Source organism: Odocoileus virginianus, chromosome 2, assembly GCF_023699985.2.
Source record: "Odocoileus virginianus isolate 20LAN1187 ecotype Illinois chromosome 2, Ovbor_1.2, whole genome shotgun sequence".
Classification (NCBI taxonomy): Eukaryota; Metazoa; Chordata; class Mammalia; order Artiodactyla; family Cervidae; genus Odocoileus; species Odocoileus virginianus.
The window spans coordinates 18,154,420-18,173,279 of NC_069675.1; the positions used below are offsets into that span (position 1 = coordinate 18,154,420).

Genomic DNA, 18,860 nt, shown 5'->3' on the forward strand with positions numbered 1-18,860 from the left:
ATAGAAACAACCCCAACTTATGCAAGATTCATTACACAGAAAGCAACACAGCAGATTCATTGACTTCACATTCACGAATTTAATTATTCATGAAACAATGACCCAGAAGATCCATGACATACAGTAATTTGCAGTTTGAATCAGGTGTGCTTGGAATACCTATGCAAGGGCAGATCATTTAGCTGGTGACGAGCTGAGTGTCCAGGTGTTTTTAGCTCATTATCATGTATGTAGGAAGTCTTGAACTGGTCAGATTTTCTTTTTTCTTTATAAGAAAAAGCCAGTTGGTAGGGCTTATGGTAAAGACTGAAGAGGAGTGAAGAGGTCCTAGAAGTGAGTTTTTTTAGCCAGAAAACAAGCAGAAATCTGGGACAGATTTATAAGCTGGTGTGCTGTGGTTGGCAGTAGATTGAATCTCTCAAATGTATGACTCAAAAATAAGAGCAATTTCTAGGTATATCTCAGGGAGTGCACTGGCCAGAGTGTAAGGTTGCACTTTCTGGGACACCTGTAATCTGTGGCATCCATCGTGCACCCATTAGTGTTTGTGAAGACCTTGGGAATTCTCTCGTGGAATTCTGACTGTAATATATTTCCATCTCTTTTTTTTTTTTTATGGAGGCCGAGTAGTGATATGGTGACTGAATAACCTTTTAAAATTACACCATTAATCTTGTAGGTCAGCTAAGACGTCTTTAATATCTTGTTGTTGAAGTCTTTAAGATCAGGTAAAATTCCTAGCATATATTAGTAGCCACTTGTATTAAACACCTGGCTATGTTTTCCAAAAAGAATATCTGGCTGATCAAGTTCTGCCAGCCTCCTAGGAGGAAATCCTCCTGTAGAGAGAGGGCAGTGAAACAGCATGTCTCCACGTAGAACTGGAGCTTGGGGCAGTCCGTTTAGTCGCTCAGTCGTGTCCAACTCTTTGCAACCCCATGAATCGCAGCACGCCAGGCCTCCCTGTCCATCACCAACTCCCGGAGTTTACTCAAACTCATGTCCATCAAGTCAGTGATGCCATCCAGCCATCTCATCCTCTGTCGTCCCCTTCTCTTCCTGCCCCCAATCCCTCCCAGCATCAGGGTCTTTTCCAAGGAGTCCACTCTTCACATGAGGTGACCAAAGTATTGGGAGTTTCAGCTTCAGCATCAGTCCTTCCAGTGAACGCCCAGGACTGATCTCCTTTAGGATGGACTGGTTGGATCTCTCTGCAGTCCAAGGGACTCTCCGACACCACAGTTCAAAAGCATCAATTTTTTGGTGCTAAGCTTTCTTCACAGTCCAACTCTCACATTCGTACATGACCACTGGAAAAACCAGAGCCTTGACTAGACGGACCTTCGTTGGCAAAGTAATGTCTCTGCTTTTTAATATGCTGTCTAGGTTGGTCGTAACTTTCTTTCCAAGAAGTAAGCATCTTTTAATTTCATGGCTGCTGCATCACCATCTGCAGTGATTTTGGAGCCCAGAAAAATAAAGTCAGCCACTGTTTCCCCATCTATTTCCCATGAAGTGATGGGACCGGATGCCATGATCTTAGTTTTCTGAATGTTGAGCTTTAAGCCAACTTTTTCACTCTCCTCTTTCACTTTCATCAAGAGGCTTTTTAGTTCCTCTTCACTTTCTGCCATAAGGGTGGTGTCATTTGCATATCTGAGGTTATTGATATTTCTGCCGGCAATCTTGATTCCAGCTTGTGCTTCTTCCAGCCCAGCGTTTGTTATGCTGTACTCTGCATAGAAGTTAAATAAGCAGGGTGACAATATACAGCCTTGAAGTACTCCTTTTCCTATTTGGAACCAGTCTGTTGTTCCATGTCCAGTTCTAACTGTTGCTTCCTGACCTGCATACAGGTTTCTCAAGAGACAGGTCAGGTGGTCTGGTATTCCCATCTCTTTCAAAATTTTCCACAGTTTATTGTGATCCACACAGTGAAAGGCTTATCTTCCCTAAATCCTAGAGGTCTGAGATTGGGCATTAGATCAGGGAGAAAGGTGGCCTCTTACTCTGTTGTTGAAAAGTGCTTAGAATAGAAATTCACATATAGCAAGCCATCAGGCTCCCAGTATCACTGTCATTGTGGGATTACCTTCACCCCCCACTGCACCTAGTTCATATCTAGTTTCCTTCCAAGGCAAGTTTTTAAACTCCCAGTTATAACATGGACAAAAGATAGTATTGACATAAATAAACCCTGAGTTTTAAAGAGTGGCTTTCCTGGGGATAAGGATAGCTATGATTTTTAAACAGGACACTAGTAAGGAAAAGAGGAGAAAAAGGCAGGGAGCAGAGCAGCTGGCTGTCTTCTCATTGCTGGAGAAGGAACCCACAGTGCTCTGACGAGACTGGGCAGGCAGAAGCATACACTCAGTATCAAGACTGAGTCTCTGTATTGTGGGCTGTGCACATCCGTAGGGTTTCACCGGGAGCAGATGTACAGGTAAGTCTGTGAGCGCACAGCGTGCTTAGTCGCTCAGTCGTGTGCAGCCCTGTGGGCTATAGCCCGCCAGGCTTCTCTGACCATGGGGTTTCTTCAGGCAAGAATCACTGGAGTGGGTTGCCATGCCCTCCTCCAGGGGATCTTCCCAACCCAGGGATCGAACCCAGGTCTCCCACATTGGAGGTGGATTCTTTACCATCTGAGCCACCAGGGAAGCCCGTTCTACCATAAAACCAAGGAGCAGAACTAGAGCAGAGAGTGGTCTCTAGCTTCCACATGAAGCTTTCTACCATCTTCAATGCTGAAAGACCCTGTCTGGTATGACCAGCTCCTCTGGTCTTAGTTTCCACTTTTCTTCTAGCTGGACCTCATATTCTGAACGGGCTGGGGAAATTGCCAGAGCTCTAAATTTCCTGGGGATTGAACTGTTACAGAGCCGTCCCTGTGGTATGAAGGCACTAGAGTGTTCCTCATGGGAGTCGTCTCCCTTCATGGCCCAGTCCCAGGGCCTTTGCCGTGCACACAGATGCCAGTGTAGTCCGTCTTGGCAAGCCTGCCATCCCTCCCACTCCCAGCATGTTTGTTCTCTGTGTCTCAGAGGGTGAGGCTCTGCGTGTGTGGGTGTATAGCCTCTCAGCACCTGGGTGGTGGATAGCACCCCAGCCACCCTGTGACCAGAGGTTGCTCTTCGGACCTTTCTGAGCCATTCTGCTTACAAAGGTTATTTTGGTTTGGTTTGCTTTGTATATTTAGCTGATGTCATGATAAAGTTTTATGATCAGATATTTATTAAGCTAGAATCTAAGCAGTTTTTACTATTAATGAAGAGACAACTCTCAGACTTAAGACTGGAAGATCAGAAAGTTAGGATGATGATGGTGCGTCTTAGTGGAGCCACTGTGGGATTCCTCAGGAGACCTGGCTTTTGGCCCTTCTAGGTCCAGTGATCTGGGCAAGTCACCTGGCTTCTCTAGGCCACTATCTTCCCTACTTATAAGAATTTCTGATGAAGAAAACTTTTTTCCTCCTTCAGCAAGTAAGTCCTATGGATAGAAACATTCCCACATTTTTATGTAAGAACAAGTATATTATTTCCTTTACTCTTTTGCAATTAAACCTTCAGATCTCCAGTCCATCATTTTTTTTTAATACTTTAGTTATAGAAAAGATTAGGTTGATTTGTTGAAAATGGTGAGTTACAGAACATTTCAAAAAAGCCCAGGCTTTCTGCTTGAAGTTTATATGTGTGAAAAATCTAGGCTCATTGATAGCTAAGGGTTTATTAAAATATATAACTTATTACCATGTCTCATTCATGGTCATTGATTATTAAATATTTGTGGAGTTGCTGAATGAATAAGCATCTTCCAGGTACTTTTAACATCTAGATGTGGATCTTTGGTATGAAGCACATGTATTGCTTATTTGAGTGTTTCCCAGGTGATTTTTCAGAATGCTTTTTGTACTTTCATTCCTCAAAGGGCAAGCAAGGTACTTCCCTTATTTATACAGTGGACTTTCCTAGGAACCTTACTGTCCAGGTTTCTCCTCCTCATACCCACATGTCCATTCCCCTGTTCTCCCATAGATACACAATTTTAAGTAGAGAGATGGCCACCCAGAATAAAGATGACATTTCCAGACTCCCTCGCAGGCAGGCGTGGACCCTAGTTCCCATGTCAGGAGTTGAAACCCCTGCAGCGGAAGCACAGTCTCAACCATTGGACTGCCGGAGCAGTCCTCTAACACAGCAGGTTTTGAAGAGCCAAAAAATAAAGGAACTTAGGTCCCAAGCAACTTCATGGAGCCCGTAATACACATGAAGTTAAATTTCATGGCACTTATTCCAAATTGCCACAAATTCCCAATTAGTAGGGCATGCATTTGTGAGAATTGCTTCATCGTAAACTGCTCTGTCCCCTTTAATTTGTTCTGCTTAGACTTACTAATGGAATCATTATGTCCTTTGTTGTATTTGAAAATATTTGGAAATAAGCTGTGTCCCTGAAGTGGGGGAGCAGCTCCAGCACTAAGCATGGTGTCCATTGGCAGCGACACAGCCCTCTCTTGCCCTCCAGCATCCAGGCCTGAGCAGAGTGCCTGCTGTCTCCATGAGCCGCTCTCTGAACCCTCGCTCTGGCCCGAGATGGTAGCTCCATCGAGTTGCTATTTAATGTGAAACTTGGTGAGACTGGCTAGGACCTCTGTTGTTCAGTTTCATCAAGTTCGTCCCGCATGCCTTACTGTTCTCTTATTCCTAAAGCAGGCTCTACCACGTCCTTAAGAGGCAGAAGCAAAGGTAGAGGACAGCTTTGCCTGGGCAGGGCAGAGGCTGGCTGAGCTTTGCGGCTGTTGAGCTGCTGAGTCCTGTCCAACTCTTTTGCAACCCCATGGACTAGCCCGCCAGGCTCCTCTGTCCATGGGATTGCCCAGGCAGGAATACTGGAGTGGGTTGCCATGCCCTTCTCTAGGGGATCTTCCTGACACAGGGATCAAACCTGAGTCTCCTGACTGGCAGACGATTTCTTTACCAGTGAGCCAACTGGAAAACCTGGCTGAGCTTACAAGAGGGGAACAGATAGGGTCCACAGCAGTGGTCCTCAAAGCTTGGTACTCAGACAGCAGCATCAGTAACCTGTGGGTTTGTCAGAAATGCATGTTCTCAGGCACGAACCCAGCAGAACTCAGTCAGCAGCTCTGGAGGTGAGGCTCAGAGCCTGTGTTTCTGAAGCCCTCCACCATGTTTAGATGAGACTCTAATGAATGTGGAAGAGCTGAGAGTGTTGGTTACAATGCCTGTATCCTGATGAGAGTTACTGGTCCAGAAAAACTGCAGCTAGAGAAAAAGGATCGGGTGGGGAATGTGGTGAGGAAACATCCTCTTCAGAGAGAGGAGGGAAAGTAAGCTGGGATTCATATGCTGCTCCTAAAGTGGCTCTAAATACTGTACCTTCTGAATGTGGCCACCTGTCTCCACATCTGTCCGCAGCCACTTGTGCGGACGTGCCTTTGTATCACCCCGTGTACAGACTTCGCTCCTTACCATTGCGAGTACTTTTAAAGTGGCAAAAAGTGCTATGGCCCCTTGCTGACTGCAAATGAAGAGGGAAGGCTCTTCAGCCACTTACCTCGAGTCCAGCGTTAGTCTGGAAGAGGGTTTTGAGCCAGGAGCCAAGCCCTTTCATGGCTATGAAGAAAAAAAAAGTGGAATTTCCATGTAAGGGCTACCAAGAATATAAGTGCCTGTTTAATAAATTATTTTTTGAGATGCCTTTTCCATTTTGGTAGTTGAAGTTTGAAAAATGTTTGGAGTACTATAATTATCATTTCTGGGAAAAAATACACATTGCAGTATTTTTGTTTTTGCTGCAGGTCAAGTTGTAGTTCAGGATGGAGAGTAAACACATCCCTTTGCTCAGCTGCGGCTCGCGTGTTTGCAGTCTCCGGCTGCCTTCGCGGTGGGCGAGGGTTCACACCGTGGGTACACAGATAGCATAGAAACGGGGGGCCTTTCAGGGCTCGGCCCGGTGCACGTCTGATCAGAAAGCTGGAGCGGGACCCAAAGGAACGGTCAGAGAGAGGTGGAGAAGTCTTCACAGAAAGTCCTGGGAAGGGAGCGAGGCTCTTCTGAGAGGTGCTGACCGTCAAAGGTGGTCTGCAGTGAAGAGGTGGTTTCTCCCACCGGGAGAGCCTTCCTTCAGGGCGCAGGGGTAAAGGTCAGGAGGCCTTTGTGTGGGGGAGTCGCTTGTTAGCGTATATGCCGTCTTGTCAGTCGGGTCTCTGGAAGCAGGGCCCATCCACAATCCTGAATGCAGAAATAGCTGGGGAAGACTCTCCAGGGAACACTACATGAATAAGTCAGCTGCCTGTCTTCTCTCCAGAGTGAGGAACTAGTCTTTATAAGTAACCTTTACAACAAAAAAGGAACGAATAAAGTAGTGGAAGCTGACAGAGCCGCAGCACTTGAACACAACTTTTAGCGTAGTAAGATGATGATGTGTGTTGGGCATGGTGCAGTGTGTATGTGTGGGGTGATGCATAGCACATTTATGTGCGTGATGGTCATCTTTACCTTTGTCTGTCCTGAGCTTCCCTAGTGCCTCAGAAGGTAAAGAATCTGACTGTAGTGCAGGAGACCTGAGTTCAATCCCTGGGTCAGGAAGATCCTGTGGAGAAGGGAAAGACAACCCATTCCCGTACCCTTGCCTGGAGAATTCCATGGATAGAGAAACCTGGTGGGCTACAGTCCATGGGGTCGCAGAGAGTTGGAAACGACTGAGTGACTAACACTTACCTTTGTCATTGAGAGCAAACATTTAATGATCTTATCTGTGTTCATTATGCCCAGGCATCATGTTGAGCGCTAGGTTTAAAACAAAGTGAGACAGAAAGTGGGCTAATCAGAGAGCCTATGAGTGTGGTGTGTGTGTGTGTGTGTGTGTTTATACACATACATATGCATACATATAAAATATATGAAATATTCTTTTATATTTATATAAGATTTTATATTTGAAAGAATGTGTATATTCTTTTAGTCTCTAAGAAGTGTTGTAAGTTTTTTTTTTCCTTATTATTTTGTATTGGAATATAGCTGATTGACAATGTTGTGGTAGCCTCAGGGAACAGCAAAAGTACTTAGCCATACATACACCTGTATCCATTCTCCCCCAGACTCTCCTCTCATCCAGCTGCCACATAACATTGAGCAGAGTTCCCTGTGCTGTCTTATGGTTTCACAAGAGTCCTTGTGGAACAGGTATTTTTATGCCCTGTTCAATACACGGGTGTATTGAGTATTCTGAGGTCTAACTCAAAGCCAAGACTTTTCCTGATAATTAACGATGGGGATGATAAGAACTACTATTAGTTGGGCACATAGATGTGCCAGGCATAGGCCTACTTGCAATATTTATCTCCTTGACATAACAACCCTGAGGAAATTATGACCCAGAGAGATCACACAGCTAGTTGTAGAAAAGTCAAGATTTGAACATAGTTCTTTCTGGCTCTCAAACATTAGTGGTAAACCCATAGCTTAACTGACTCCCATGTAAGGAAAATTAAAAACTAACCTCTGTTAAATGACAAATAAGTGATACAGACAAGTAGTTTATCTTCAGTAAAACAGAAAAAAGAAAAGTAGGAAGAGGAAGGAAAATATAAATGGCCAAAATATTTTTTCAAAACTGTTTCTATATTTTTAGCCGCATGTGTTTTTTTTCCCCCAGAATGTGCAAACCCTCATGAGAACTACCAGTTGAGCAGTAAGAGAGCTTGCTGTTCATTTGCCTGCTGTCGTCAGCAGAGACAGAGGAGCAGCAGTGTTCTGTAGACTCCACTGTCCTTTATTCATCTGCCTTTTGTGGTTGATTTGTTATTTTAACCACATAAATGTAGTCACTTTGAGGAACCTCTGAAGATGTTAGGTTGGCACGTAATATTCTTTGGAGTCCTTCTGAAGATGTTTGAGATCCATATACCACCTCTGGGACTCAGGAAAGTATTGACAGTATTATTGACAGAGCCCTTGGTTTACAGTTCTTTTGATTTTTAAAATCACATAAGATCACATTTCCTACTATACTGCAAAAGCTCTACAGTGATAACAAATATTAGAGTTATTAAAAAAAAAAAAAGACTGTCCCCTCCTTTAATCCAACATTTAGTTATTTGTTGGTCTTCCTTAAACAAGCAGAGGCCGAGAGCCCCTGGAACCTGATTGCATCAGAAGGGCTCACAGGGCTTCTGGTTGGAGTAGGCTCATTAGGCACCCACAAAGGCCAGTGCCTCCTTTTACAGATGGGACGCCCGTCCGACAGATCCTTCGTTTCACCTTTTAAACATCTGGCATTTTAGTCTGTTTTCTCAAATCCGTGTCACATTTACACAAAGTAACAACCAAGTTAGTAGCAGCATCCTTTTCCTCTGGAGGAAAATTTGAAGTATGGAAAGTGACCCACCCAAAAGTCTCAGAACCACTCAGCACAATAGAGGCTTTGTTTGTGTTTGATAATGGATGTTGCCTTCCATTTACGCCACCCTGGAGAGTTCCTCATTTCTAATGTTTATGCCTCTGTGACATTTTCAAGCTGTTATGAAGATTCCTCTTAAGATGTTGCTGAACTGACTGTACAAATTAAGTTCATTTAAGTCTTTCCTCATTAGTCATTTGTCTCATTCTCTAATAATTTTCATTCATTTTTTGTGGGCTCATGTATATGGCAAGAAGGGGACAAGAAGTATTCAGAAAAGGCTATATAGTTTATTAGGTAAAATTAATCTTTTTGAAACCAATCTTCAGTTCTTTTACATTTATCCAGGCTCTCCTTAGGCCTTATTTTATTGCCAGGATTTTGAAAAAATTAATTCATTGTTATATTTTGAAAACTTGTTATATATATATGTGTATATATGTATATATATGAATATATGAATGTCATTATTTGAATGACAAATCCCTCTGGGAGTAAATTGAATATATGTTCCTGGTGTGAATTAACAGATGATGAAATAAAATGTCTCTGGACTCAACAGTTCTAATACACTTCCATAAACTATGATTTAAAACCCTGGCAGTGCACCAGCCCTGAGCACTTGTCTCATGCATCCAACCTGGGCTGGTGATCTGTTTCACCATTGATAGTATACTTGTTTTGATGCTATTCTCTCAGAACATCCCACTGAAAACCACTACAATATTGTAAAGCAATTAGCCTCCAACTTAAAAAAAAAAGACAGAACTAAAAAAATAAAAAATAAAACCCTGGCAGATGCATATGGGGCCCATTTGGGGTCTCTCTCTCCTACTCCCTGCTTCCTTTCTCCAGCACCTACTACCTGACACAGATCCTGGAAACCCCTCCAAGCTTTTTTCAAATTCCTCCCAGGAAGCTCTGACCTCTTTCAGGAAGATTCCAGAAAAATTGTTGATTCACATTTGCTAAGATTGAAAGCAGCTTTGAATCTCCGGGAGAATAGGGGATGGGAGTGCTGTGTGTGTGCTAGTAAAAAAAAAAAAAAATGTTAGTCACTCAGTCGTGTCCGACTCTTTGTGAGCCCATTGTAGCCCGCCAGGCTCCTCTGTCCATCGGATAGGGGATGGGAGTGGTGTGTGCGTGTGCCAAAACAGTGAATAAATCCTTACTGTACATTGCAGTCACCAGGGAGACTTTTAAAAATGACTGATACTGGGGTCCCACTAATAGTGATTCTGACTTAATTGGTTTGGGATGTATCCTGAGCTTTTGAACCTTTTAAAAATTCCACAGGGGATTCTGATGTTGAGAATCAGGATTCTAGCACTGCGGTTCTCAAAGGATAGCACGCATGAGAATCCCCTGGAGGGTTTGTTCAGACAGACTTTGTTCAGCAGAGGGTTTTTATTCAGGCCCCATGCTCAGAGTTTCTGATTCTGCTGGTCAGATCTGGGCCTTAGAATTGCCTCTCCAGCAAGTTCCCGGGAAAAGCTGATGTGCTGGTCCATGGACCACTGTTGGAGAACCACCCATCTAGAGCACTTTGTCACATCTGGGCATCTTGCTCCAATGGAGATTCAGACTCAGCAGGCCTGGCATGGGCGGGCTTGCGTTTCTGTAGCTCTCACAAGCTCCCAGCTGATACTGTTGCAGGTGCTGCAGGCCTAGCCAGGCTCTAATTGAAAGCATCGTTTACAGTTCAGCTCAGTAATATCCTGCTTAGAAAAGATGTGTGGCCTGGAAGACTCACGGAGGTAGCCGGGGCTCAGCATACAGCCTGGACCACTCTGGCAGGCAGACATCTGGAGGGCTTCATGCTGCTTGGGCATTTGGCCAGCTGCCGGTGGCCGGGATGTTTGAATGTGCCCCCGGTAAAGCTCTGTTGTCACTAGAGAACTCCATTGTAAAGGTTCTCATTTTGCTGGAAGAAGTAACACAGTGGTTCCCTAATCACAGGATAGACTCACTCAGGGAGCTGTTGAAACAAATAGGAATTCCCAGGTTCCTCCCCCAGAGATTCTGATGTAATTGATTTGAGACGGGCTCTAAGACAGTGGCATACTTAAAGGATTTGTGAGTGAGCCTAATGCACAGCCAGGGTTGAGAACCACTGAGTTTAAGAAGCACATGTTGTGGTCTTACAGATCATTTCATTATTGTTCTTTACATTGGACTAATTTATATTCCACTCTGGTACAACTTTATTAGGTATTTGAAAACAATTTAACATGGCAGGCTTAACAAACCACCAAGCAAAGGCTCTGCGTGGGTTTCATCACTGTTAAATTCTAAAAGAAAATGCTGGGAAAGTACAGCTGGTGTTTCCGAATGAGCTGAAATATGAAATATTTCTGGGACTGTATCAACAAGCCTAATTTTTTCCCCTTGGGGTTATGATTGTGTGGAACAAGTCTTCACTGCAGAGCTTGCCAAAAAAGGTTATGATAAAATCATGGAATGTGAATGAAAAGAATTCACAGTGTAACTTTAAAGGAGTCGGTCTCTAAATTTAAAAACGTAAGGATGACATGTCTCTTGCATTTGTAATAGAAGCCTTCAGAACAAAACAATGCTGGATGTAAGAAAGCCCCTCCTTTATGTCTGTTCGGCCAAGGAGCAAATGAGATGGGGAGAATGGCCAACCAGAAAGTGACGAGGACACAGCCGAAGACCCTGAACCTCTTTTATCTTTGCAAGTGACCTTCACATTCTGCGTGTGAGCAAAACTGTATCCATTGACTAAACATGCAAATAGCACGAAAGTTGAAGTCTCTCTTGCTTTTTGCATCGTGCACCAGTGTGAAGATTGTGCTCGGGAGGCTCTGCCACTTACTGTGTGACCTCCGCCAAGTTTCTTAGTCTCTCTGTGCCTGTCTTCTCGTCTGCCAGGGAGCGATGCCAAGGTCATCTCCCTCACATGGGAGGGTGAAGGGGTGTGAGCACGAGGCGCGGCACGGTGCCCCCTCCCCTGGAGAAGGGGTCCAATGGGTAGATGCTGCTTTCAGTGCTCTAGCCTGATAGTGAGAATTAAATCCTTAATAAAAACTGTCACTCATCAAAATATTTTTCTGGTATTTTCTACTTGTGAATTGACTAATTCAGATTTCTTTGTTAACTATCATGAGATAAATATTTTCTACATGGAGAGTAAGCTTGTTCTTGCCTTGGAACCTTTATTCTTGCTGTTTCCTATATCTAGGACACCACCCCTCCTTCCTGGCCCTACTTTTGCCCACCTCCCTCCACCTTTTATCCGGGTCTTCGTGCAGGTGCCATGTCCTCAAGAGAGACCTGACTTCACCTACCTGGCCAGTACTTTATACCCAGATGGCCAACTCTGCTTCCAGGAACTTGTTGCTATCTGGCATGATGCTGCGTAGTTCTTTGTTTATTGTGTAACTCCTCTGGAATGGTAAATCCAGGAAGGCAAGCAAGGACTTTGTTTTATTGCCTGCTCTAAGCCCTCTGCCTTGACTCCCTGGTGCATGGAAGCCACTCAGTAAATATGTGTTGAATGAATGGATTAAAAAAGGATTCATGGATTGCATCTCAACTGGTACCAAGATGTGTCTCCCAGGACCACCTAGTGGCCCCTGTGGTGCCCTCCATCAATGCCATAGCTACGCTGGGACTTTGGATTATAAAGGAATTGAGGTTATGATAAAGGAAGGAGATTACCAGTGAGGTATGGGGAAAACAGTGATCCCAGACTCTTCCCTTCTTAATACCATGCTCTACCTACTACATTAGTTCTAATCCAAATTTGGGGTCCCTTGAAATATCTCCATAGTTAGGAATGCCCAAGGATTGTCTCAGAATGACGATGGGTTCCCTGTGTGCATCTGTGCTGTATATATGAGAAGCAGGATAGACTTCAGCAAAGCAGAGTGCCCGGAAGCACTGGCTTTGCAGTTGCCAGTCTCAATTTACTAGTCCATTTTACATGGCCTTGGGCTTCCCTGCTGAGTCAGATGGTAAAGAATATGCCTACCTTGCAGGAAACCCGGGTTCCATCCCTGGGTCGGGAAGATCCCTGGGGAAGGAAATGGCAACCCACTCCAGTATTCTTGCCTGGAGAACTCCATGGACAGAGGAGCCTGGTGGGCTACAATCCATGGGGTCATAGAGTCGGACACGACTGAGCAACTTTCACTCACTCACGTGGCCTGTTTTCCATTAATAAGTGTACAGAGTATCTGCTGTTATTTTTAAGTGACCATTTTAAGAGATTTTGAAAGAGGAAGAAGGCTTCAGTGTCAGATGTGTGAGATTCTACAGAAACTAAATAGAATGAGGATCTGGCAGTAAAATTTTTCTTTTTCTATTTAGTCAGTTTTCTTTTGGCTTTGGTTTTATTTAAATCTGTGCTTAAAGCAAAAAAATAAAAAAATAAAATCTTGAATGCATTTGCTACTTGTAGATCATGATTGTACTTTTCCTCTTGACATATGGACCTGGAGAAAGTCTACACATAGCCAAGATGCAGGCACATGGGTTAAAGTGATGAGGATTGATAGAAACTTGCCATTATTATTGTAATGTCAGTTTAATACTGGGTGACTCTCAGCATTTTGAAGACTCACCTCTTAAAGGAAGATTATTAATATGGTGTTAATGTGATGAAACCAGCATATTTCCCTTAATTATCTCTGTTGTAAGTGATACTGTCACTTTAGTCTTTCTATATCTGGGGCAGTTTTCTTTTCTTTTTTTTTTTAAGATGCCAGTTTCGAAGTGTTGCCAGGAGAACCAGACTGAAAAGCTTGTTAATTAAGTATTATATATTGATTTGTTAGACACCATAGGGAAAGAGTTAGGAGAGGCTTCTGTTCAAATGGATAAAACTCAAAATTCAGAGGTAATGTCATAGCAGCTTTCTAAATGATAGAAAAATACATAGTGGGTCTGTAGTTTTCGCCTTATTTTCTCCATGAAAGAGAGATGGAGGAGAGACAAATGAATAAATGAAATCTACTACAGGAATTATTTAGAAACAGGCTGAGAAAGAAGGTATTAGAAAAACAATTCCTGGTGCTATGGTAACCGTAGTTGGGTTTAAGTGACAGATGACTGGTTGGAGGAAGGAAAGAATGCTGGATGAGTAAGTGTTCTAGGTAATCTATTGAAAGGTGAATAGATGGTAGAAGAAAAGAATAAAGCTAGAACATTAATGGTTACAAAATAAAAAAAATTAATCTTAGAAATCTAAATTCCTTGAAAGCATCATCACTTTACAGTTTGCCAAGTCAGTATAACATGCTTGAATCTTAAGCCTGCTAATCATGAAGTTATCAACACAGCCTTGAAGAATTAAAAGCTGTTAGAAATACAAGGAGAATTGCTGGTTCATAGTGGGAGATTTTTATAGATACTTCTTGGAAATCAGGTAAAAAGTGTAAGATCTGGGTAAGCTGAGGGTCATAATTAAGCTTGATTTAATAGATTTACAGGTTTGTATTCAATAAACAGAATATATGTCCTTTATGAATACTCATGTATTTTAAAGTTGGCCATTGGCCATGTAAACATACTGCCATGCCAAAAAAACCAAAAAAGGATAAACTCAAGAAATTAACAGAAGTAGAAGATTGTATAGTCTAAATTCTCTGACAATACGGCAGTGAAACTATAAATTAAACTCAAAAAGAAAGCCAAAGAAAATCTACCCATGCTGAAATTTGGTAACACTGATCTTAAATGTCTTTAAAGAGAAGATCAAATTGAATTAGAAATGATGAGTTACGTTAAAGTAGTGCATATCAGAAATTAGAACAAAAACAGCATCTGGCTAAAGTATTAAAATCATAATTAAAATTATTCACACTTCTGAGAAAATAAAAGAGAAAGTGAACTAAGCATTGATCTTTAAATTTAGAGGAGAGCCAGTTAAACATTCTGAAGAACAAAGAAGGAATAGATTTGAAAACTTGAAAGAACCCTTGAACATATAAATAAAGAAAGCTTGGTCTGTAAAGCCTGAAGTGAATTAGAAAATCTAGGTGAATGAGATATTTCTTCACTAGTATATGTTAGTACAGATAATTCTAAAAGAGGTGGAACACCTGAATAATCTAGTAACCAAAGAAGAAATCTGTTCTTTCCTTCTTTAAAAAAAAAAAAAACTACAGAGTTCAGGTAGTTTCATAAGTGAGTTGTATGAAAACATCAAAGAATAGGTAAATCTTGGGTTACTTGAACTGCCATATAGCCGAGAAAGAGGTAGAATGATAAACATTTCATTAAGAAAGTTCTAAAACTAAGACTGGATGAGGCCAGTGTGCATGCACACATCCACACAAAGAGAGAGCTTCAGGCTAGTATTACAAACTTATTGATCTAAAATTCTTAAAATGTTAGGAAGGCAAATCCAGCTGGGTCTTTAGAAAGAGGGTTTATCCTCAGACTGGTTTGAAATCTACTAATTGATCATATTAGTAAATTAAAGGGAAAGCCAATATGAATCTTGACAAAAGTTGAAAAAGCATTTAGTAAGATTTAATCCTTATTTTTTACATTCTTAAGTCATTTCAGACTGTGTTTCAGACAGTGTTTGTGGTGGCCTACCTTAATCCCACCTGTGTGACTAAGGCAGGTCTTAAGTAAATCTCTCAAGGCTTGAGATACAAAATATACACCAGTAGGTGACAATGTTGGAACTGTTAAAAGAAACTTAAAAGAGCAGAATAAATAGGAAGATCTAATGTGTTGGGTTGTGTTGAAGCATATGTTTGAGAAATCTGATCATACGTAACAAATGTTTTGCGTGATTAGAATGTAGTAGAATGTGATACAGAATACGTCGATGACAACACATTAACAAGAGTAGAAATTAAGTGCTAGTTGCAGTTAAAGTCGTAGCCCTCTTATCAATTATGAGACCATGTGTTTGTATTTGCCAGATCATCCATCAACGTACTTCACATGCTTCGTCTCCCATACAGCTTTCTCCTCCTCAGCTCTTTGATCTGTTCTGCCCACACTGATGGGGATCCAGAACGGAATTCCTTTTAATTATGTTCTCTTCTCAAGGCAGTTGCTCAGGGTTGTGATGTGAAATCGGGTATATGCATCCTCTGCGCATCCTGTTGCTGCCAGGCTGGCCTGTTGCTCTTCTTGGGACTTGCAGACGTGCTGTAGCGGTGCCCTCTGCTGGGATGTGCTTCTCTGTGGCCCACCCCTCACTTCTGTAAGCCTCTTCAGACATCAGCTTCCCAGTGGTGCCTATTCCGACCAAATTGTAACTGGACCCCCTCGCCCCCGCCACTTCTTCCATGCACTCTGATTCCCCCTTGCTCTGTTCTGCTCCCCCCGCCACCCCACAACACCCAGCACTTACCACCTGCTCCCAGTATAGAGTTTGCTTATTTATTGCACCGATTATTTTATACCACTCTCTCCTGCATTGTAAACTGTATGAGGGCAGGGATCTCTGTTTTCCTTGTGGAAACAAGGCTGCTGGGACAGCAGGCACTCGGGAAATATCTTTGCATGAATTTGCTAGAACTGTGGGCATGAAGGCTCACCTATGCTGTCTTTTGATTAGACAAGAAATAGTTAGACAAGGGAGACTGACGGTGAAATGAAGGATGCAGCAATCAAGGTTGAAAATGACCTGAGGGACACTTAGATTTTGTAAATAGACCTACTTTTGTAATATAAAGAGCTAAGTGGACTAGAAGTGAGGAGGCCTGGATTCTTGCTTTGTTTTTACCACTAACCTTAGATAGATCACTTGAATGCTTGGGCTTTAGGTTCTTTATCTGCAAAACAGACTACAGTTTTTAACTTAGAAGGATAAACTGGGAGACCTCTTGCACCTTACCCAGCTTTGTGATTCTTTGTGGGTCGCTCTAGGAAAGACAGTTTATGAACATACCCCAGTACCACATGGTGTGTTTTCCCCCAAAAAGTCCCAAACTCTTTTCCCCCAGAGGTCATGGGGCTGTGATGATGTGCTTTTGGTTTATTTCAGGGTTTTTTTCTCCAGGGCCTAATGTTGCTGAAGGTTTCTTGAAAGCTCAAACCAAGAAACTGAGCTGTGGACTGGGGTTTCATAAACTCGGTCTGTCTTTGCTTGATTTATTTATTTACTGTCTAAAATGGAAGTGCAGCAGTAGGTTGGTGGCACAATACTGGAGAAAGGAGAACAAGATACATCTGATGGACCTCTGCTAGGGACAGAAGCACTCCAGCTGTCATTTAGGGAAAGAACATGGGAATTGGGCTCAATATCCATCTTGCTGAAGCTTTCATATCATCTTAGTACTTCATCGCCTCAAGTTTCAGAGCCGGGAGGTCAGCTTCCTCCATGCTGACTGCCATGCACCTTGTCTCCAGACCCCAAAATAGCCATTAGGTATTTGTGGGTCTATTTTTGGTGTTTAAATGTACACTGTTCACAAAGAACAGCCTTTAAAACTCCTTTCAAACTAAAGATCTTTTCGTTGGTCAGCGACTCAGTCCCATTTTCAGAGTCTCCATGGCACATCCTCATCTTCCCTTGGTCTTTCTTCATCTGGTCCATGTATTGGACATGGATTGTTCAGCACAAGGAAAGGAGATAGGATGATGGGAGAGGCAGTGTCCACCTCTCACTCTGGTGTCATGAGCAGATCTCCGGAGAGAGTCCCACGAGAGGCTCAGCTGCATTTGAGGTTCTTGCTGGGTATCTGTCTCCTCTTGGCTAGTTAGGTCATAAAGACTGCCTGTGCTTCTGGAGAAAGTGCTCCACGCTGCCCCCCTGGGCCTGTGCTAAACTCTTTCTCTCCCATTTAGAAGAGAAGCCAGATTGCTCCAAGGCCCGCTGTGAAGTCCAGTTCTCTCCACGTTGTCCTGAAGACTCCGTTCTGATCGAGGGCTACGCGCCCCCCGGGGAGTGCTGCCCCCTCCCCAGCCGCTGTGTGTGTGACCCCGCGGGCTGCCTGCGGAAAGTCTGCCAGCCAGGATACCTGAACATCCTTGTGTCCAAAGCCTCAGGGAAGCCGGGAGAGTGCTGTGACCTCTATGAGTGCAAACCAGGTATGCACAGGTGTGGTCCCAGCAGCCTCGCTGCTTTGCATCAGAGGGTAGCAGCAGCCAACCACCACCTCCCCTGCCCCACCGCCCCATGCACACGCTCTGCTGATGGGGTCTGCAGACCTGCTACTTTGAGCTACTGGCAGTCTGACTTCTGCCCTCCAGTCAGAGGACCAGATAATCAACTGGTACATAAGCACCTTCGGAGAGGGATCCTGGCTTTTTTTCTCTTCTTTTTTTTTTTCTTTCAAAGTTTGCTTGATAGGGGCAGTAGGGTTAAAATTTATGGTCCTATGGCTGCCTCCTTCATTTCCCCAGAGAAGGTCATCATCCTCATTTGCAGATATATCTGTCATTTTAAAGTACTACATTTAAAACAATCATCATACATAAAACAGAAAGTTATTTTTAGATGAATAGATGCATCAAAGTGCCAGCCATCTTACAGTGAGATGCTCAGCCTCTGTCTTGCTTCTTGCCTGCTCCACACCATTCCTTGGCTGACTTTATAGCATGTGCTAAGTCATCTTTGACTATTTACTCAACTTCTCTGCCACATTTGTTCTGTTGTCATGTCCCAGCTGTTCCTTGCTCTATGGCATTTCTAACGTCCTTGTTCTTGTGGCTGCATTGTGGTCTGTGAATAGGTTTGGACTGGAGTGATTGCCTCTTCGAAAGTTTCTAACCATCGGTCAGATTTTTTTTTTTTTCAACTGCTAGTTAAATGCTCAAGCCCCGCCATCCCTTGCTCATCTCTTGAACTGTTTCATCTGAAATACCTCTGGCTGATCGTCACCATCCACAGAACCACCACTGGTCTAACTCTTCGTCTCTCTCTGTGTCTGCATCTTAACTTTTCCGTGGCTTGTTCCCTTCTTTTCTTGAACAGAAAGCTTGGGTCATATTATAGTTCTGTCACATTGACTGAAATGAAAATGCCAGTGCCAAGACAGGGTTTTCAGGAAACAAGGAAACTGCAAAAATGCAAAGAGCCAGGGTTTTCATCTGGGAACTCTTAAGTGCAAGCAAACGTAGCAGTGACCCGTGCCTCTGTTTGCCCCCCAGTTTTCAGTGTGGACTGCAGCACCGTGGAGTGCCCCTCCTTTCAGCAAACCGTGTGCCCCCTGGACAGCTACGAGACCCAAGTCAGGCTCACCGCGGATGGCTGCTGCACTCTTCCAACAAGGTTGGTCTGTTGTCTGTTTATCACGCTTTCTCCTCTGTCCAGTGTGGTTGCATCTAAAAATCAGTTTCAAGCATGCAGTTTGCTTTTCCCCAGTGCCAGGGAACCCCAAGATCCCCCTGTTTGTGTGGAGAAGTCACTGAACTGTTCCTGTGACTTGGTAGTTCCACGTATGGGTCAAAGGCAGGCATCCTCAGGATAAGTCCCTGACCCTTAGAGGGTCCCCAGCCTGGGGCACCTG

The 18,860-nt window shown here is 43.4% G+C and overlaps 1 protein-coding gene across 2 annotated transcripts in view; it reads left to right on the plus strand.

The window, feature by feature from the left end:
• Positions 1–18,860, plus strand: part of CRIM1 (cysteine rich transmembrane BMP regulator 1) — a 205,040-nt gene that overhangs the window by 77,287 nt on the left and 108,893 nt on the right. Inside the window, exons 3-4 of one of the 2 annotated variants that reach the window (XM_020910060.2) lie at positions 17,197–17,439; positions 18,502–18,622. In XM_020910060.2, coding sequence (XP_020765719.2) covers positions 17,197–17,439; positions 18,502–18,622 — 364 coding nt within the window. The remainder of the gene's footprint in view (positions 1–17,196; positions 17,440–18,501; positions 18,623–18,860) is intronic. The other variant, XM_070476803.1, reaches the window with a different exon arrangement.